We start from the raw sequence: 23020 nt of genomic DNA, 5'->3' as shown, positions 1-23020 counted from the left end.
GAATCAGCAGTTATCAAGACCTAATGACCAGTGGGGTGAAGATGTGATAAAGTATTGCTTCATAGCTGACTTCATATCTATTGTCCCTGTGTGATTTAGCAAGTTTGCAGCAGGGGTCAGGGTCCATGAGGGGTGCTGGACAGATGCTTCCAGTTGTCCATTCAACAGTGTGATGTGTCACCAGAGGGGCGTCTGGGATTCTTTCGGATTCTGGGGTTAGTTGTACTGAACTCAAGAGATTGTCATTTGTCAAGTGTGAGAATTTATTATAGTTAAGAAGTTATAACAAAGCTAACAGCATAGCAAAGCTAGAAATATAACAGAACTGAAAATATAAATACATATCAGAGCTCTACAGTTCAATCACTGGTGCACGATACAACGACCGCTCTCACCCTTTCCTTGAGGGCCACCCCTCCGGTGTAGTTTTCCCTGGATTCCCTAACAATGGGTGCACGGTACAGTGCCCACTCTCGCCCCTTACAGGCCACCCTTCCAGTCTAATTTTCCCCAGTTTCTCCTCACCATGCTGTTGACATCAGGGACATCCTTGCCGACGGGTGGGTCCTTGGGTCCACAGGCCAGCTGACCGTGAGTCCAAGTCCACACAAGCATATGTGGCTGATTCCCTTTTATACCCAGGCAGAACAACGCCAGCCCACAGCCATACCAAGGCCGCGTGGCTCTAGTCAATACCAGGGCGTGCACATCAGCAGGTCACCTCGCACCAAACACTGCTCAGTGGGTAGCAACACACCCATCAGCAGGTCTTTCTGTGGGGAATGGCTCCACAGTTTGGAGATGTGGGTCTGCGGTGTCACTTCCCCTTTGTCTGGACTTCTCAATGATGGGGTCATTAAAGGGTGCGCCCCCAGGCTGCAGCAACCCCACAGTGTGGTGGCACTGGTCGTGGTGCACCCAGGGTTCGTTAACTCTTGGGGAGCGCCCTGGAGCAAACCTCTCTTCTATGGGCTGCACCATCTGGTGTCCCACGCTTGCCTGTGTGGTGCCTGTCAAACAGCAGCCATGGAGTTAACTTCCAGGCACTTTTGAAGATAAGTAACTTACCAGCTTTTCAGAGAAACCTGTCTGTGCTTCCCCTTCCATGAGTAATTTTCTGTCACTGATATTTTGTAAGGCACATGAACACATTTACAAAGATCTAGTGATAAAACCATGCTAATTTTCATGAAAGTGTTTCCATTAAGATTTACCTGTATCCAGGAGACAGGTAGAAAAGGATATGAATGACAAGAAATTCAGAAATAATGACTTAAGATTTTTGAAAGGCACTTTCAAAACCTGAATGGCTTGACCTTAAAGGGACTTTGTTGAGTACTAATCTACCTGCAGACCAAGGAACTGCTTACTCATCCTGGATAAAATTGGTACTAATTAAATCTTCATGGGTTCTCTGGGATTATTACCGTCTTTCCCATTTTGCAGGTGAGGAAACTGTAAGACATTTGCCCCAAATCATCTATTTAGTTGATAAAAATGCTATGATTAGTGTTCAGGAGGTTTTGTCTCTATCCTGTGCTTATCTGATTAAAACCGGGTAGCTTTGCTGATGAAGAATGAAAACCATAGCTACCCATTCATTATATATAACTTTTTCTGAATTTAAATAAAAATCATTTCTCTAACAGGTCACTGAATTACTCTTTCATGAATAAATGAAAACTTCTGATATCTAAGGGGCTGCTGTTTTAATCATTTTTATTGTTTTTTCAGAATGCTTGAGAAAAGCAATTACATGCAAAAAATATTCAAGAATCTAATGCCCTTCTGTGTTAGCCATTTTATAACTATGGCATACCCTTAGTTTTTAGTAGTTTTGGAATGTTTGGTTGTAAAATAGAAGGCTTTTAGTTGTTTCTTTGACTGATAATCCAGTTACAAATTTGGCTTCATAATGTTGCTTCTAATTAAACTGTGTGACAGAACTACATTTTGGTTTAAGGAAAACACAAGCTTCTTGAAGTTGCTCACAGAGTTCTTAAAAGCTCTGCTATTAATAAAAGATTATGCTTGCTCAAAAAGGTGATGTTTATCACCTTAGGGTATTAATACCACATGATGGCATACTAGAATATCTAAAAGAAAATTATGTGGCACGTGAACTAAATCTGAGCTGAGGATCCTCTGTGGCAAAGTACAAGTAGATCTGAATATAGGCTGACAGCTAAATACACCACTAAAATCTTTATGACTCCTGAGAAAGTTGAAGCCCCCGAGCATATCACTGCAGAACATGGGTGTTACCTGAGAAGGCTCACATATCTGAGTTGTATCACACAAAAAATTTGAAAACATAATTAAGTTAATAAGGCACCATTTTGAAAGTCATTAAATATCAAAGACCTCATAAAGACTATGTAAAAATACACAAAGTATACAGTTGTTGCCTTAGAATGAAAATTATTATATATTGTTTCCTCTGACATACATCTCATAGTAAAAAAGTTCAGCAGCTGTACATGTCTTCCCTCTTGCAAACTGAAGGGCGTGCATGCTCATTTTGTCTTTTCAAAGCAAGTGATGTAAAGAATTTTTTTTAACATTTAAAAATGTTTTGTTTTTAAAATTTTTTTACAGCTTTTCCTCAGAAAAAATGTTTCCACATTTATCATAATTAGTAATTTTCAGCTTTTTTCTCTGATAGGCCATCTAATTTTTCTGAAGAAAAGTCATAGCTTCAGTTGGAATATTCTTTTATAACCCTTTACCTTCCCCTTTTGGCCAGGTTGCTTGCTTGATGGCATAGAACACGTATGCAGGATTAAAAAGTTTGCCAATCGTGCTGATTGCATTGTGCTGTCTGATGGTAACATGTGGAGTACACATTGAGAAACAGTCATCTAAATCTACTTTTTGTCAGAGAACAGTAATGCTTCTGAATATCATAGTAGCAATTGCTCGGAGTAAAAGCTTCTGTTTCTGGCTACAGGTCAGTCCCGCATTTTTTAAATGACAAGGCTGAGGGTTAATGACTGATTTACTCTGGGATATACAATTTGAGGCTATTAAATACATTGGCAGTAGTTTAGGAACACGAAAAGTAACATATTGGCCCAGACCAAAAATCTATTTAGATACTCCATTTGGAGTATTGTATGTGGTCGCCATCCAGGTTAAGTGTGCTAAATAACCTTTTGCCAAATTCTGCTTGTTTATCAGCTGATAGTGAGCAGTTTTATCAAGCAAATGAAATGCTATTTGTTTGGTATTTTGCCAGTGTCAATAATCTTCAAATTAAATCTTGTGCTTGTGCTTGCTCATTAATAATGAACCTAATGATAATTTAGCAAGAGAGTCTTTAATGTAGCAGTGGCTTTGTGTGCATCCTTTGTAGTCAGTCACATGTTTCTAACAAGCTTTTGAAGAAAGTAGACTTTTGGAAGTGATTAAATCAAAATATTGAGACTAATACTTTCGCAAGATTAAGTAGATTATTGACTTTTACGGGTGGAAGTAAAACTTGCAGAAGCACCTAAGCGGCTCAAGAGCATACAATACACTTTGAAAATGTCTAGTGGAATTTAGGACTAAAAGTCTGGGTCTAAACTGCTGAACCTAAAAGCACTTTGGAGTTACTGGCTCTGGGTGTGTGCACAGACTGTATCCCAATCTAATATCAGATAAAGACCTGAGGTACACGGCCTCTTCTCTCCCTCACTCACTTCTTCTCCACCTTTGGTTTTCTGTGGGAAGGAAATCCAGGTGTACAAGCTGGATGGAGGCACTAGCGTTTCCGAAGACATACCATGAAGCAATCATGACACAGTCGCATTGTTAAAGCTTGGTTCCCCAGAGAGTCCTGAAATAGCTTGAAAGAACTGGGCTAAAATGTTTAAATCACCTGAGGAAAAGGTCTTGTGAGTCACTTAAGCACTTCAGAAAAATGATGCAGTGGGGATACCCAGAATAAGAAGACTAAAGATAAATAAATAGAGATAAAATAAAAGAATGTACAGGATAGAACCTATTGTGCTTCAGGGTGTAAGCCTGCTTATAATAAAGAAGAATCAGAGAATGTTTTTCTTGGGAGTAGGTTATCTTACAAATGCAGGTTTCACTGTATTTTCTCTGAAACAAATGCTTCCAACAATTGAGAGACACTGCTAGACTGGATGGACTGTTATTGTCATTCAGTATGGCAATTCCTACCTCCCTATGCAGCATAAGCAATAAGTCCACAAAGTTCAACAACAATGAAAAAAAAAAGCTCAGTGGTTTTGGTATGTCAAACAGAGCAGATTATGAGTAGTTATACCAGATGGTGCTTGCTTATGTGGCTATTTAAGCAAAGCGTGGAGGACATAAATTAAGGCTGAGAGATGAAGATGCCAAAAAAGGATGGTCAAATGGATGGCCTGAGCAGGCCATGAGTTCTCAACAGCTCATGATCAGATTGTGAAGCAGAAGAAAATATACTGTTTTCCTTCTGGAACAAGAATAAGTGCTAAAGATTGAAAAACCTCTTTGTAAAAGATGAGTCAATGATACACTCTACTGATTCCTCTCCTGTGGTAATTAGTATCTCCAGCCACATGGAAATACATTCATTTCATATGTAAATCATGTTGAAGCAAAGAGTGTAACAGGTACATAACCTTGCTGCTATTCATAGCAGAAAGCTCTTCCTTCCAGAAATGCCAGCCGGGTGATAACTGACATGTTTCATAGGGAAGTGTTAGTTGGGATAAAAATGAGAGGGAAAGCAGACCGGTTCCTCACCAGACACTGTCTGGTTGCCAGATGCAGAGCTGAGCTTCCTGGCCAAGCAGTGGAGTGCCAGAAGCCCAAGCCCCCGGCTTGGAGGCTTCCAAACCCCCGGAGCACCCAGCTTCAAAACGGATGCTCTGGAAGCCATAGTTGCTAGTGCTTTCTATTTCAATTTAAAAATTAAGGACTTTTAAGGCAAAGTTAGGGTCAAATTTACTCTTAATACATTCCTCAGTATGGAAATAAAATATACTTGGGTCTTGTACACTTTGTTTTAGAGAAACTCACTACCAGAAGAACAATTTCCCGTGTTTTTTGCAGCCACTTATGCATGGCCTGAGTGGATTCATGATCCTTTGGATCAACGAAACTGTGGAGCATCCTGGGCTTTTTCAACTGCAAGTAATATCAGTTTCATTATCCTTTTTAAAATATCATTGCATGTTACAAGTGTGATGGAAACTTGTAGAGATTAGTAATGAAGTGATTTCAGTTTGCTGTTCACTTTTTATCAGCAAACAGCAACATTTAAAATTACCATACCTTTCCCTCTAAGATGTCTCAATGACTTAAGAAATTAAGTTGCAGAGCCTTTTTCTTTGCTTTTCATAAATTTGCACATCAGGGGGAACCTTGCTGGTAAAAGAAAGTAGAGAATGCATTGACTAGTGTGCTTTACCATAACTAGTAGAGTAACTTTTTAAAAATCTACATGGCCTGCTTGAACAACTACGTGCTTGTCTGAAAAGCCTAATGAAAAGCCTAAAAGATGCAGGCTTTTTTTTTTTTTTCATATATTTTTATATTTGTGCACTTGCCATTATCTAGCCTTACTATTCAAGTAAATTAAGTATAATATTTTCGATAACTTTATGAGGAGAAACTCTGACACTATTCAGATATTTGTGTAAGAAATTATTTTCACATTCTGTAAACAAAGAAATGTCAGAACATGAGCTTGAGTTGCACTGCTACAGCCTTTGGTTTTATGAAAAACGGACACATGAGAGTTTGTATCCCCTTCTTCAAGGAAACTATAGAGATCAGTTCTGTTCATTTTTTTTAAGCAGAAAGAAATCTCAGTACATATTTGGGCATGTAAAGATAGAGAAAAAATTTATACAATCCTATGACTTGGTCCTTCCAGTGGATCCTCATAGGTGCAGGTTTCTGAAACTGCTGCTTTAAATCAGAGAAGGAAAGGAACATTTAGGTTAGTTAATCCCAACTTTCTGCCAAAGCCAGACTGAAAACACTCTATTACCAAAGTACCATGTCCATTGCAGTTTTAAATGAGAAAATCAAGAGAGCTTCTAACAGTTCTCCTGACAGATTACTGCAGAGATGAATAGAGCTCACTGAGCAAAACTTTCCAGATACTCAGCCTTAATTTTCCCTTTAATAAATGAATCCTCTGATTTTAATTCACATCAGTTTTCAATGCTAAATATTATCAGCTCCCTTCCCATGGTGTTTAGGTAATTCTAAAACACTCTTAAAAAAAAAAAAAAAGCTTTTACACCCATGAAAATAGTTTCATTATCATGTGACATCTTATGACAGTGTAAAACAGAGTCACTGTTGCTGTCGGCTGACTCCATTTGACCTTCCTCATTCTTTTGAAGTCTGGTCTAAAGTTCACTGAAGTCAGTGTTGATTTTGATTGGGCTTTAGATTTCAATGGAGATTTTTATTTTCAGGCTCAAAAATGAAGTGCTAATGGTAAAAGAAGATATAATTTAAGTACAGGTAATGATTGGGATTGGGGTTTAATAATTGTTTCACTGTTGCCCATTAAAGAATGAAACATAAGAGTCTTAATTTCACTTACAATTTAGTTAACCTAGTCTGCCTTTAAATCAGTGCATAAATATATTAGTATTTAGAACCATGACTTGCTGATCTAGTGTAGACATTTAAGAAGACCATCTCAGAAGCAGAATTTTCTGTGATAAGGGAAGATGATCCAATGAATCCCACACTTATACAATAATATGAGCAATTCCAAAATATTCTATCCAGTAAAGCTACTACATACTTTCAGTCTTGAATTTTATTCTTGACAGGACTGTTCTTTTTTTTTTTTTTCCCCCAAGTAAAGGAAGGATATCTAGAAAGGAAAGAAAAGGGACTCTTGAATAATAGGAATTTGGGGAGTCATCTGCGGAGAAGTGGGGAGTATTTGCATCTTCTGCTGGAGTCAGCTAGAGATGGATGTACATTAACAAACACGATAGACGCTATCAGACTAGATTATCTAAATACCTCATCTGACCTTTGGATATATGGAATGTTATGATAACCAGTAAATCTATGGATTTACAATATTTCAGCAAATCTGCTCATTTATCTTTGCAGTTTCACAATTATCTCCCTCAAAATTCTGTACAGATTATACACCAATTGTTATGTAAAGGTATCCACACAGTTCAAAAATATTGATGTTGTGTTTCAGGCCACCTTTCACAATGACCAGAGAGCTTTCATGACTAATTATTCACTTTTTAATAACAGAAAATTTCTTTCAAAATAGGTGTTGCAGCAGATAGAATAGCAATTCATTCTGAAGGTCTGATCACAGACAACCTTTCCATTCAGAATTTGATCTCTTGTGATACCAGGAATCAAAATGGATGTAATGGTGGAAGTATTGATGGTGCTTGGAGATATCTGAAAACACATGGGTAAATATTTAACTATCTGTTTAGAATATTTTAACTTGAACCATCTGATTAAGGTACATGTGTTACAATGATTTTTTCTGACCTTTCAAAATGGAAACATTTAGCTCTGTCTTAGGTCAGATTAACTGTATTACCTTGTCAGGATTATCACCATCTCTCATTTACATTTTCTTTGAAGCCCAGGAACTGTGAAACATTCCCAAAAAAATAGGTGAAGACTATTTTGGATGAAATGAGAACTCTTGCTGAGGACACTCTGTAAACAGCTATCTCCCATTTACACCTCATTATAACTAGATGTTGTCAGTAGCTGTAATATCACTGAACTTGGGGTTCAATGGTATTACAATTGAAGTTTCTCTCAGCTCATTTCCCCAGCCTGTCAGCATGCCTCTGAATGGCAGCCCTTCCCTCCAGCATACTGATCACTTTCCACCAGTTTGGGGTCCTCCACAAATTAGCTGAGGGTTCCTTATGTCCCACTGTCCAGGTTGTTAATATAGATGCTAAGCAGTACTGCTTCATTGTTAACCCCTGAGGAATGTCACTACTGAACGGTCACTTTGAACTGTTGACCTCTGAGCATGGCAGTCCAGTTCAGTTTCTGCTGATCTTGTAATCTACCCATCCAGTCTATATCTTTCCAGTTTGTCTGGAAGAATACTATAGGAGATTGTGCTGAAAATGTTGCTAAAGTCAAGGTAAATGATATCCACTGTTCTTCTTTGGTCCATGGAGCCAGTCATCGATTTATAGAGAGGAATCAGGTTGGTTAGGCACCCCCTTCCCTGGTAAACCTGTGCTTTCTGTTCCCAGTCTACTTCTTGACCTTCATGTGCCTGGAAATGCCTTCCAGGAGAATTTGAAATAATGACATTTTATATATTCCATAATCAAATTCAACTGTTTCTCATGTTATGAGAATTAACTTGTACTTCCTGTTCCACACCCAAATCTACCTGCTCTCTCACTTTTACAGTCACACATCCCTTACTCTGATATACCTGATGCTTGCAGGATGAGAGATCTCAGGTCTGCTGTCTGGCAACTTTTGATGTTAGTTAAAAAACCAAACAAACCATGAACAGATCAAGAGAATGTCAGACATGACTCATCAGATATTGTAGTTATCATGGCAGCCTGGGGATCCAGGTTAAGACCAAAGTGCTGTCATTCACATGGACGCTAAGTACACAGAGCAATCATGCTGGTTATCTTCAAGTGTATCGAGTGTATTTCTGCTCTGGCAAGGATTTTGTATTGTAATGAGGAGATTTTACAACAAGTGTTTCTCTATTTTCCTGTCTCAGGGTTTAAATATTAGAAGGACACTAATTATGTTCTAGGTTTTGAGTGGTAGACCCTTTATATATGTAATCACATTGGGATAGTAATGAATTTCACCCTAGAAAAGGCCTCTTAGCATCTTGTTCATGTAAAGCCAAAGGCCTTCATGATGCAGTGAAAGTTATACTTTAGTATTTTAAGCAATGCTTTTCTGTAACTTGAAGAGCAGGCTTCTTTTAACCAACAGCTCAAGCTCTTAAGAAAGTAAATAAAGCTCTTTTTTTTTTTACTTCTGATTGTTCACTTGCTTACCATATTAGGGATAGCAGCACAAGAATTGGCAGAGTAGATCAGATAAAAGATCCATTTGAATGGATATTCTCTCTACAAAGGTTAAAGTTCCTTTCTTAGAGGAAAAAAAAGCTAAAGAATGCAGATATAGCACAATCTCCTAGATTTCTGTTCTCCCTGTTATCTCTGTACAGGCATAACTACCATAATGCCTAATAATAAGACTCTTTCTATACCAGAAAGTCATATTTTTTTAACTTGAAGCAATGTGGTTAGTGTGGTGCAACCCTTTCTGCAGAAGCAGTATAATTATGCAGAGATTAGTTCATTTCCATAAGGAAAGCAAAGTGGGCTGAAGCTGTATGAGAGAATTCTTTATCTACTTAGTTGTATCCACACTGGAGTTTGTGCTAATATAAAGACTGCAGTGAGAAGAATACTTAATGACTGACCATATTGTACTAGCATGAAACTGTGTGCAGAGCAGGCCTTACGACTGACATAAGTTTGAAAACACTGAGGTAGGGCACCTCAGGTCCCCAGAACCCTTGGAATTAGACCTTTGGGCCTCTGAATTCCCAAGTACATGTATTATTGCTCAGTCATCTAAGACACCTTACGGTATTCACCAGACTCTTGCAGCAGACTGTCTGAATAAAGAATCTGCAAGGCAGTTATAAGAACTAGCATGAATTTTTGAAGACTCTCCATGAGATCTCTGTAACATAAGACCTTCTTGGCCAATCATCCAGTTTTATTGTTGCCACAGAGCCAGTTCCAACATGTACAATGTCACTGCACTCTTACAGACCTTTGCCTATCCCTGATTATTGATTCACCATTGAACTATCACGCCTGAAAATATCTCTACTTACCCTGCTTAATAAACAAGACTTCAAAATACTCATTTTCTTTCCCAAATCTAAATGGTATTTCAAATTATCCTCCAGCAATCCTAACCACAGATAAACACCTTAAGAAGAAGATCCAAAGGGAGAGAGCATAAGAGCATAAGAATGGCCAGAGCAAAGGTCCGTCTAGCCCAATCTTTTGTCTCTGACAGAGGCCAAGAGCAAATGGTATCATGCTTACCTAAAAGAAATTAACTTTTGGGATTCACTGGCGCTGATAATTGAATCATTTTAGTTACTGAAACTGTAATCCATAATCCTTTATTTTTGAATACGGAACAATAGAAATTTATGGGATAAATGTCTGAAATGTCTCTTGAATGAGTCTTGTTGAATATTGCTTGCTTCCTCACACTTTCAGGTAATTTTTATTTTATGAGACAGTATATTGCAATCATTTTTTTCATTATCTTCATAGCCAGCAATAAGATGAAGGCACAATGATTTTCTGTGGGCTTGTAAATTTTCACAGCAGGTTTTCAATGTTGTTTTAAAGCTTCTGGCTTTCTGCTTTCTGAAGTGTGCTTATCTCAAATTTTTGATAGATTTTCAGGAAAATCAGGTGCTGGCCTAAACTGTCCTTGATGAAGCCAATAGAAGACTTCCATAGAGCTGAGTGAGGAGAGTTAGGCCAGTGCTGAGACCTGACCTTTCAGAAATGCTGAGTGCCCAGTTAACAGAGAAATCTGTTATAAGTGGAACTGAATCACTGCCTGACACTCACTTTCCCTCTCTCTCTCTTTCTCCATTAATTAAAGAATAAATCCAGCTGATTATTATTAATTTTAGGCCTCTTTTAGTTAAATTGGGAGGGATTGAAAGCATCTATTTTATCTGGTAATGGAAATTAAAAGCTTACAGTCTGAAAATGGAAAAAAAAACATTTCAGTTCCAGGCAGTAAAAGGTTAACACACTTGAATGGAAATACTGCTTCTAATCAGGGCCTGATCTGTTTCATAGTTTGGCCTCTCAGTGGTTGCAGAGTATGATAAGGATATTATTGTTATTAATTTTGGCCAACTTGCTAATAATATAAGCTAATATTTTAAATTATGTCCTTATCTCTCAATTAAGACACATAAATGCAATAGAAATGAAAGATTGTCACAGGATTGAACACACAAAACCATAAATGACTTCATATGAATTCTACCAAGGTTTTATGAATGCAACACAGACTTTTGATGTTTCTCACTGGGTATTGCTTGCTCCTAGTGCTATTATATGTGCATGTGCATATGTACATGTACACACAAATATATTCATATTTGTTTCAGTTATTCTTCTATGACTCTTCTGGCAGGGTCTTCTCTGTTGCTATCCCTGAAATGTGAAATATTCTTCAGAATGTGCAAACTAATTCAAAGAGCTGATACCTATATTTATGTTAAATTATGCTAATCATAACTGTGAAAACTGTGTTTAATGAAAGAATTTAAAAGTAACTGCAATTTCAGAATTATCTTGTCCAAATTACTACGTACCTCCAGTTCACCAGCTCATCCCTTAGTGCTTCGCTTCTTTTGCCATAGAAGACACAGGCAGAACTTGTGACAACTCCAGAAGGACAATCTAGCTGATAGAAGGGAAAAAAAAAATCCCTGTACCAGGAAGGAATTGCTCCTCTGTTTTTTCCCTCTGGAACACTTCTAAGTACACCTGAGGAATAGATGTCAGATGTCATCCTGTTCCTTGTGCTGGAATACAATCAATCACATGCTTCTGCCTCTCTTATACTAGATTATGCTGTAAGAGTTCTATTTATGCACCTTACCTACCTTGCAGGCCTGATTGCACCTACCAGCAGTGCTTTATTTCTTTAGGAAATTTGTGACCCGGGGTGACTAGAGAAATTATATATGAATAGAAGCATTCTATATACTTTATATATACATACATACATATACACACATATAAACCATAAAAAAGTTTTATTTCAACCCAGCAGTAGAAACAAAGCACAATAAATTTTTTAAAAAGGAATAGCAATCTATGTGTATTTGACCTAATTAATTACCGTTCCCCAGTGGAAATCTGGGAATACAGAACATCTTCAGACATTTGGAAGGGATTTAAAGGGGTTGACAGTCAATAGATTGAAAACCTAAGCAATAACAGCTAACAACCCTGAGACAGAGAGTCCCTTTTTGTCTAGGCAGAATTATGGTTTTTTTCCAGCTCCTGGTTGTTTTGGTCTAGCTTGTCCAGAAACAATTTGCTAAGAAGAAAAAGACTTTGAAACATTCTCCTCAAGGTCAATTGCTCTACTACTGAATACTTGATAGGAAAAAGCCATGTTTTATCTAGAGTAATTGAAACATATATGTGTTCATCTTGTAAAAGTTCTGGCAACTAAGGAAACACAGGCAAACATAATTATTCCCCAAATTGCATGGAAATACAGTTTATAGTTCTTCAGATTCATAAAATTCAGTATAATTGCTGATCTACTAAAATAGATGTTCCTTTTTATAGGAATATCTATTTTAAAATATTCTTCTTCAAAGAACTATATTGAACTATTTAGTTCTATTTTTAAAAGAACCCTTCTGATATGCCTCCATGACATCAAAACAGAAATTTATAAAATTGTTTTGGAAACATCTAGTACTATAATGTAAAAAGCTAGGAGGTCCTAATATCTAATAACTAGGTTAACATAATAACTGGAAGACTCAGGATGCCTTTATATATATATTTCAGATTGTCAGTAAGTGCATTTTAAATATATGCTTTATTTGATTCACTTTATTGAACTAAAAAGGATGTTCATGTAATCAAAGTCAGAATGGCTGAACTATTCAAGATAAGCTACTTGAAAGAAACAAACTTATTGTGTGAAGAGGCAGTTGATTATAATAAGTTTTTGATGTATTGACAAGGTAAAGAATTAAAACCCCTCTTTACTTTTCCTTGAAACACCTCTTATTTTCATTGCCCCTTACATGCATTACGGTCTCTTAACATGGGCTTCAAGATCCTTTGATTCAGCACATTGGATGTTTTCAAATCCAAAGCTTACAGGGGTTCAAGTCTCAGGGGAGTAATTACAGCTGTTCCACCATCACTCCTCAGACAAGATCAGTGTCAAATGCTGTCAAGTCTTTGCAGCCTGCCACTATAGAAGTGTTTACCAGATGAAGCTTTGTTATTCAAAGCTTTGTCTTTGTAGGCAGAGCTCTTTTAAAACAATAAATTTAATTCACGTTTCCAATGGTACATTTCCCCCAAGATTCTTGTCATAAGTAGATTTTTGTGGTTTTGAAATCTTTATTAGAATAACAACTGTCCAGTGATTACTGGACTCAATATTTTAAACATATCATTTAATTTCATTAAGCAGTGCTAGCAGTGAGTCATATTTCCTAGAAATAAACTCTAAAAAACTTGAATCTGAACCATTAATAGAGCTTTATAGTGAATAGTAGGAAAAATGCAATTGTTGTATGTGTGAGCAAACCATCTCTCAGCATTTGGAAAATGTTTAGAGGCAGACACTTTTTTAAGAAATAACCAGGATGATTTCAGTAGTTGTAGAGACTGGAAGCATATTCCTGGGCTATCATGGCCCAAGCTGTCAGTTTAGTCTCCTTGAGAGACTCATTACTGTCAATAACTAGGAACTGGCAGAGGGAACCCTGTGACTGGTCCTCTCCCCTGGCCTTTTCTTTTTCTCCAGTGGATCAAGATGGAGAAACCCAGTGACCAACCCCTGTGTGAAAGCTTTCCGTAGTACCTCTCTACAGTCAGATTGTTTGTTAACTTACCAAAAACTCAGTGCAATAACATCTTCCAAGGCACGTTCTCACTTCTACTTATCTCCAATGTATTTCAGTTCTCTTTTAAGGGGTGCACTCCACTCAGAAACAAATGTTGCTGGTATTAACCACTTAGGGGTGTACCTTTCTTAGGAAGAACCACCAAATTTACTCACATGCCAACAGGACAGCAAATATTTTCACCCAAACCTTTAAAAAATGCATATAGAATTTTTATCTCAACAAATATTCTTAAAGAGGGAGAACAAATGTTCCCCATATTTATTATGACAAATGGAAGGTCAGAGACTTTTCAGCTAAAAGAAATAAAAAAACCTGCTGCTTTTCATCAGCAGTCCTGTAGAAAATGTAGAGAAAACAGAAAATGGCTAATTTCCCTTAAAAATTTTCTGCTGCAAATATCTACATTTCACAAGCAGTTTTTGCTAAATGGATCCTGTTGAAAACACTGGCAATTTATTTATCTTATTCTTACTTACTTGATATGTGGGCAGTGACTAAATAATTAAAAGTTTGAAATAAAACTGCAAAAATGTTTAAACAAACTTCTTATCAATTTATTTTTTTATCTGAACAGGATTGTGTCTTATTCTTGTTATCCATTATTTTGGAATCAGCACCTGCAGCCACCAGGTGAAAATCACTGTTATGTGTCAAGTGAACTTGGGAAAAACTATACAACAGGGCCGTGTCCCAATGCTTTAGAGCAATACAATCGGTTATATCGGTGCGCCTCCCACTACAGGGTATCCTCACAAGTAAGTTCATGCTGCGTATTCATCCCCTCTTGCATTTGTTTTTTGTCCTTTGGGGCTTGAAAGCTTTCTGGCATATGGAAATGTGTTCACTTTACTTGAGAACTAGTGCTGTTATAAAGTCTATTGCCCTATTATTTTCAGAATGTTTTAAATTCTATATTGTTTCTCAGTCATACATTATTCTCTTAAAGATGCTGCTTTGTGGTCCTACAGAAATTAGACATAGAAAAGAAATTATGCCATCATAACTATGCATAACTGCTTCTTAAATATGTTTCTGAAAGTTTTGTGCATTTGGTAACCCTAACATTCTGTAGCAGAAATACAAGTATAATGGTATGTTCATACCACATGTGTATATACACAATGGTAAATTATTATAAGTATATGTATATGTATATGTATAATATATGTATAGCATATTTTATTTAATAGAATTTATTTTATTTACATGACCTCTCCACTCCTGCTGTTCCCTCCCCTCAGGAAACTGACATAATGAAAGAAATCATGGACAAAGGACCAGTGCAAGGTATGGTAAGTTTGAAAGATGATAATATCATTACTGAAATAATTAAAGTGTGCAGTGACCTTGTATCAAAATATTAGAAATCATAGGTTGCATTCCACAGTGAATAAAACAGACATATGGGCTGTAGTTCATCAAGGGACTCCAGCATTTATGCAACTTTTGGTGTGCAAGTAGTCATCCTAGAGACAGCTGTACTGGATCAAGGTCCATAATGAGCAAAAAGACTTTGAGCTGGATTTGTTGCAAACTTGTGAAAAATCTATGTGCTGGAAATGTAACTTTTTCCCATGACAGCTTTTCATTCACTGATGAAATAGCAATTTGGGGCTGTGCAGGCAAAGTTTAACATTAGCAGAGCTCTGCCGCCTGGGGCTGGGGCTGATCCCGCTGCTAGCCAGGGCCCTTCATGTTTGCTGTCCCCCAAAAGCATCACTGAAGCATTTGCACCCTCTAGAGAGTCATTTAGTGCTGAAATGGCCCCAGAATTTCCCCTTTTGTAGCCTGTACACTTTCGTTTGCCACAAAAGGCTCACAAGATTCGGGCTTTTCGTCTGAGACCTGCAATGAAGAATCCAGCTCTCTTAGGGAAATAAAGAGACTTTGGTAGGAAGTGAGGGGAGAAGAGATGCTTTGCCCAGCCATATCCGGTTGCAACCGCAGATGGTGCTGATGGTGCCTGTGCCTGCAGCTTCTCACCCTCCGGTTCTCCCGAGATGTCAGAGTTTGGGGATTGAGTCTTCGGTGACAGGGAAAGTGCATTCAGTGGGAGGTCCATCTTTCATAGATGGAAATAAAGGAAGACCTATAGAAAAACTAAGCATTTGCTTTTAGGGGATTTTTAAGGAAATGCTCTTTTATATATTATTCCTCAAGTCTGCATTTCTACTGCCTTCAACTTTACAATGAATTATCCTTGCTTCCAACTTGTTGTTGAAATGGTCCAGATTATTAAATTGAATTCATTTCAATACATCTTGGTGTTGACTTTTTTTTTTAAACACATTATGTGGGCAGTTGCAATTAATTTTAAACTCAGCTTTAACAAGATTAATACTAGCAGTCTTTTGTGATCTACTCAAGTTTGTTTGGTCAAGGAAAATATTCTTCCCTATGTTTCATTTGATCTAGGAGTGAACACAGTAAGTTCCATTGGTTTTAAGAAAATGAGAGAATTAGGATACTGAAAATACAATCTTAGACCATTTTCTAATATTGCATTCCTAAGATATGTACACACAGTTTACTCGATTAATCTATCAATACTAAATCTCCCCATAAAACAATCTATATTCAGCTATTTGTTAAGTTTTAGCCATTCAATACTTTCTATAATTTCCTGAAAAGTCAACAGGTTTTCAGAGAAAGTGTCTGTATCAGGTTAAGGTAATGTTGTTTGTGGAAAATCAAAATCTGAAGCTAAGTATATAACAGAGAGTGTAGGTATGCAACAGAGAGTATTTCACTGAGTGAAATCCCTTTCCATTTTTTCTTCTTGCTATAATGAGATTTTTAACTATGTCACAGTTATGACACGATAATTTGTCACTGGTTCCCTATTCTATCTGTCTGTACTACAAACACAATCAGGGCACAATTCTAACTTTAAAACCTTATTTTTTTTTTTCCAAAACATCCTGTAAGTGATCTTCAGCTACTGAAAAGATTTTCCAGGATTACTCCATTTTTCATTCCTCAAGAACTTACAAAGTGCTTATAGCCAACCTTATCTAATGTACAAAGTAATTTTTAATAGCTGGAAAACATTTAAAATCCTTTTAGGGTCATGATGTAGACAGTCATCTTGTATGATGATGAATATATCTGTGTTTTTCTGCATATTCAAAGCTAAGAAAATAATTTATTTTCCTACCTTGCTGAAAGTAGATTTAGGAATTTAATTGAAAATTTTCTATTATTCATCTTTCAAAATCAAAAGACAATTTCTCTATGGCAAACTTTGTTGTGTTTTATGGCACATGAACTGAGCAATTAGCAGTTTCAGGTGCAAATGATGAAACACTACATTTTTTTAAGGAAGGGTTCCATTTTCAAATAAACATAGTGAACTTTCATTAGTGCCTTGAAAATATTCAAATGGACAATTGAATATTCCTTTCTCAACTTTTTATTAATGAACTTTAGAAAATACTCTGATAGCTATAGTGTTGACAGAAAAAAATATGCCTCTCTATCACGTTATTCAGTCTCAACCAAAAGAATAGCTAATCCATTATTAGCAAAACATGAAGATTTTGCCCCTACAAAACATATAATTTTAGCCATCATGGTCTTGGAAAACAATGGTATTTCATTTGCTGGCACAATAAAAGGATCTGGAGAAAGCACTATGGTACATTATTGTATTGTGCTATACTTTTGTTCCTTCTGTAGTGTCTGCTTTTTTATTTTTTGTATCTTAGAATGTTTTAGATGCATAGGTTTTAATTTAAGAACTTTATGCGAAAAATCTGTACTAGAATGGATGTAATAGTCTGCTACATTTATATATGTAGATCTGACAGCTCAGCATGACAGAGGGAGTTCATGCATGAGCTATAGTCAATCTTATGAAAATTGTTGTTTTGAAAATCTTATGATTCATGAAAAATTAATCCATTAATTTTGGAAAATATACAGCCTCTTCTACCTAGGAGGGAGTACCACCAGCTGGTTGAGTGTGATCGTCTCAATCCTGTCTATGTCAGGGCAATGTCACTGAATAAATAAAAATATCTCAATAATTCTTGGACTTAATTTTGAAACATCATCCCTCTGCGCACGCTACACTTCATGTACTCAGGCCACTTAACTTCCAATACTGTACCATTATTTAGCTCCTGATTAATATGCAGGAGATATATATATATATATATATATATATGCACAATATATGTAGGTATAATATGTAATCCTGGCTGATTTTACACTACTGAGCATGGGGGAAAAAAGAGAAAAAAAAAAAAAATTTCCAGACAGCTCTAATGGAATCCTGAGCTTGTGGATAGAATGCAAAAATAAAGTTTGTGGTATTTTCCACTTGGTCTATTGCTCTCAATATCTATGAGCTCTGGTCTTGCAGATAGCTCTGGCAAAAGCTGTAGCATTATCCATTAAATAAACGTAACTTTTTTCTTATTTATCTAATATAGCTCTCCTGTAGACTTATCTCTCAGGTAGTATCACAGTTGTTTATTTCCCATGAATTGCTATCTGCATATATTTTGAATGTAAGAAGTGACCCCATTAACAAAGAATATTTTTAGCTAGATTTCCTAGGCAAATGAGCTCATTTGATCATGTCTTGAGCTGTTCTTTTCCTCCCCCACCCCATTAAATTTGTGAATATTTTCTGTTTTCGACCAAATTTAATAGAGGCTGAGAGGTTGTAAAGATGAATAATTCCCTTCAACTTTATGAAAATACTCAAGTAGGGGAAAGAAATTTGGAAATGCGCCAGACAAAGAAAAGACTGCAATATGAGTTCACCTTACTGGGTATCCCAGGTCTATACCAGGCACATACGTTATAAACATTTCAACCCCATAAAAAATTGTCAGTGAAACTTGTACTTTACTAGACTCACAAGGCACAAGCCCCTAGGAAATGGAGCTTCATTAATTCTCATGTTCCAGGGTATGTGGATGTCTAATAATATTAAATCAAAAGCTAAATGTAAGCTGGAGTTGAGCTTGTATTTATGCTTCTCATTCACTAGAATTCAAAGGTAATGTAGACCTGGAGAATTTTTTCATTTTTCTGGTATTGATGGCCTGCCATATAGCAAAACAATGGTACTAAGGTGACAGAAGAAATGTGGGGGGAAAAAAATTAAATAAAGGTACTGCTATTCCCATGTAGTGATGCATATACCCAAAATGCATATTATAATTTTCCTTTTCTTGCACAAGATCTCCAGTTCATCAGTTTTTTGGCCCTACATTGATATTGACACAAAGCGTCATTTTTTCCCCTTCTGTACAATACTTTCAGCTGAAAGTCAGGTTGAACATATATATGGAAAATCTAGCTTTCCATAAGGAAATTCCAATGTAATTACTGAAGTCTATATAAGGTTCAGACAAAGACATGCAAATCGCCAGAGATCTATCACTGTGCCATATTTTAAAGGTTATTATATAAATGGATATACATTGACTATTAAATACTATTCCTGAATATATGCTTGTCAGATGCTTGTCAGAACTGAAGATTTTATGAATGAACTTTGAGGAGATTTCTCTCATTGGACTAGGCTTTGCTAGGACTGAAAAAAAGTTATGTACGCCTGCAGAAGGCGATATTTCTTCTTACTTGGAAGACTTGCTTGTATTGGAAGAAGTCCCTGATAGGGAGTTTCCATGATAGGGAATCCCAATTAATTTGACAAGAGACCTCGGAGAGAAATCTGTTGGAATATTTCCCTTAGTTTACTCACAACAGGGAACTTCTGTGCAATTAGAGAATTCATTATAATTACAAAGTACTCTTATGCAGTCTAGCATACAACAAAAACCTCACTGGTAAAATGCAAGGAGCAAACTAGAATAGAAGCAGTATTTGCTAACTGAGCTGATTTTTTCCTATTTGTTTAGCTATAATGAAAGTGTATGAAGATTTTTTCCTTTACAAGGAGGGAATCTATAAACACTCTTGCAGTGCAGGATCTCAGTGGAAAATTCATTCAGTCAAACTCCTTGGGTGAGTAAAACACATTTTTTTACCCTTTTCCTTTGCTGGTTGTGCACTTAATAAAATGTTAATGTACAGTTTGGAACCCAACGGCTTTTATTGTCAGAAGTGGAGCACTGTTAACTCCCAACACAAGATTATTTTTGTTTTAATTTTTGTGTATCTGAGAATTTTAGAGGGCACTGGAAAGAGCTATAAACCCATGTTTTTTTAATTCACTCTAACATTTACTCTAAAGCTTAAAATATACTGGTTTATAGAATAAAATGTTTTGCTGAACAATTGCAAAGTATTCTGTGTGTATGCCAGCTTACAAACAAAATTTACACAGTTCCATGTAAATATGTCACCAAGCAGAATGCAAACTGAAATATAAACATTGCTAGCAGCCTCCTAAGTAACTAAGAGAGCTTGCTGACACAGCAGCCTGGGCTCTTTACTCCCCAGACAGAACTCACCTGCTGTTCAGATGCTGCTGATTTTGTTTGGGGTGGACAAGGAATACACACCCCATGAATGAAACTACTACAGAAGAATATGTACAATACAGAAGTAGATTTCCCCTCAAATGCTTAACAGTGACACTATATTAAAATGACAAGTGTCCAATCCTGTGTATACTCGAACTATAGAAGACACCCCTGGGCTCCATCCTCAAATGTCAAGGGGATACCCAAGGATGCATTTATTAAATCACTGAATGAATAGTTCCACAGAAAAAGATGGAGAGGTGTCTCAAATATTTTATAGGAGAGCTAGAATATCAAATAAATAATGATTCAGGCTTATGCTAGGAAGATTATTGAGAAAATCTTCAACATGTAGTTCAGGAAAACAATACAGTGAAATAATTTTTTTTTTTTTTGCTTGTGATTTTAGTGAAGATTTTCCTTGTAAAGTGTCATGGAGATGCCTATGACTGTGAAATCTGTAGGTGTGTATTACAGGAATGTGCATGATGGTGGCACAGCAGCAGAGAGAAGCAGCAGACTCATGCAGGATCAGTCTCGAGCCTATACAGTTGCAAGAAGTATTGACTCAGTCTAATAGGGGAAAAGTTCCTGTAGCATGCTTCTAGTGAATGTCGTGAAGCAAAGAAAGAGATAAACTGGAACGTAGCGTAGAATAACAGAGGACTGCATTAGGAAAGGATGATTATGAAAGGCAGCCTGTATGTGATGGTTTATGTATGCATATATCAGTATATATGAAGGACAATGGGAAACCAGAAAGGAAAATCTGCCATGCAAGTTGAATGCCTGAGTTCAGGGATGAGCTGCTGTGGGATGGGGAGTGCAGATGTTAGGCATCCTATGAAGTGTGTTTGGTGCAAGTGAAGGGTGATGACAGGTATTCCCTCAGGCAAGTATATGCTGAATAAACAACAGAGGCAGGTAGCAATGCCACAGTGGCACAAGGGATCAGAGTGATGGCTGAGAAGAAGGACTATTTCATGCAGCCTAACATGCTGAAGTGGATGCCAATTTAAATGGGAACTGATAGGCTGTGCAGAGAAAGGAAAGCAGCCTTTAGGCAGAGCCCTGTGCTGAGGAAAAACTGAGAGCATTGACTGAGACAGGCAGCTCCCTGGAGACGCTCGTATTGACCAGTCATATAAGACACTGAGTAGGAGGAAAGCCAAGTGGTCTGATATACTAAATAAGACAAGAGCAAGAAAGTGAAGGAAGAAGGAAGAAAATCGAAGGTGCAGATATATAAGAAACCTCAGCACACTTAGTATTTTAGTATACGGGAAATACTAATTTTCACTGAATGTTGCTGAAGTACCCAGTGGATCCAGCAATATAAAGAATTACTTATCCTTTCATTGTTTAATGCATAAGGGTTCTGCCCTCAGAGATTATGCCATATAAAATATTTGTGGTGAGGGGCTTAACTGTAAAAATTGAATTCAAAATCTGAAAAGCTGGAGGCTGTTTGAGTCCAAGACTAGAGCTGGTCGAGTTTCTAGTAAAGATAAATCCAATAACAAAATGTGATTCTGCACCATGAAGTATAAAACACAATTTATTATAGATTTTAATGTGTCCAGGATCAAGCTGTCACTTTTTTAGATCATTCTATAGCTTGAATTAATTTGAATATAAAATATGTTGCCCGGATATTAGCCCTTCACCACCCACTCATAGCTTGTCTTTTTGAGCAAAGGATAATATGAACTGCTTGACTTAAATAAAAAAAATCATGAGAATCTCATGAAAGTTGGATTTGCTATAAAAGTGTTGATAATTATGTACATTACCCTTAGTGGAGCAGTATTTGGAGAGAAAAATGGAACAAAGACATGCTGACATGTAGGGTAAAAAAAACAACTTTGTGCAGCCTGATGTTTATTATAACCTGATTTTTTATTTCTAACCTTTGTTGTAAAAGTGATTCAATATTTGTAGAAGAAAGTCATAATAATGAATGGCCATATTGAATTGAATTGAATATTGAATCCATATTTGTAATTTCTCAAAAACATTTTTGAAAATGCTTCAAACAGGCCATGCATTGTACTGTGTATAAGGTGATGGAGTCTTACAAAACGCAGATAAGTGTTAGAGGAACTTTCCAAAGCTGTTTGTACTGAAAGACAAATACACATATGAACTTTCTAATTGATCACTGAGTTATAAGGATTGTGAATCCAATGACTGAATTCCCAAGTTGCAATTGCTAGGTATTTTCTAGCACCTGAAGGCTTTTTGTTTATAAAACCATCTCTGATTGCACTACAAACCTGTCTCCAAGGAGGTGCTGTGTGGCATCAGGCTTGAGGAGAGAATGGGAAAAGACAGAGAACTGCCTGGAAGCATGAGAAGAAAATGGGCAAATCAGGTCGATGGGGGTCGCAGACCAGTTGGATGTGATTGTAGTCTCCGTGGACAGTGAAACAGCACTTTCTACTAGCTGAAGGCAGGGTGGATTGACCCGACTGACATTTAGAAAGAACAGGGTCTCTCAAGCCCTTCCTGTGTCTTGTATTCCAAGAAAGGGAAGCAGACATAAAAAAATGAGTTACAGAGACTGAGATTCATAACAGCTAAGTCTTGATGTCTAAATGTTAGATGTATATGTCTCTGCTTGTCAGCTATGCTTCCCTTTATAATTCATGGATATTCATCTGCTCTATCCTAGGTATCTATTTTATTGTGTATTAAATTGCTTTGTCAGCCCTTATTTCTCTCTTTCCTGACTATAAAGGAACCCATGGATAACAGCAAACTGCAGTTGCTAACATTAAGATGTCTAGATTAGAGTAGGTGAATCCTGTTTGTAAAGGCATTGTAAAATACCTTAAACAACAAACTCATTGTCCTACTAGTGCATAATTATAGTAAGATGGTATCTTAA

The 23020-nt window shown here is 36.8% G+C and overlaps 1 protein-coding gene across 2 annotated transcripts in view; it reads left to right on the top strand.

Moving 5' to 3' along the window:
* The window catches only part of TINAG (tubulointerstitial nephritis antigen), a 43248-nt gene that overhangs the window by 8548 nt on the left and 11680 nt on the right, over positions 1–23020 (top strand). For both annotated transcript variants that reach the window (XM_013953260.2, XM_013953259.2), the window contains exons 5-9: positions 5007–5130; positions 7262–7412; positions 14259–14439; positions 14926–14971; positions 19564–19669. In XM_013953260.2, coding sequence (XP_013808714.2) covers positions 5007–5130; positions 7262–7412; positions 14259–14439; positions 14926–14971; positions 19564–19669 — 608 coding nt within the window. The remainder of the gene's footprint in view (positions 1–5006; positions 5131–7261; positions 7413–14258; positions 14440–14925; positions 14972–19563; positions 19670–23020) is intronic.

This window comes from Apteryx mantelli, chromosome 3 (genome assembly GCF_036417845.1).
Source record: "Apteryx mantelli isolate bAptMan1 chromosome 3, bAptMan1.hap1, whole genome shotgun sequence".
Classification (NCBI taxonomy): domain Eukaryota; kingdom Metazoa; phylum Chordata; class Aves; order Apterygiformes; family Apterygidae; genus Apteryx; species Apteryx mantelli.
The sequence above is the reverse complement of the archived record's forward strand: the minus strand, read 5'-3'. Positions and strand labels throughout refer to the sequence as shown.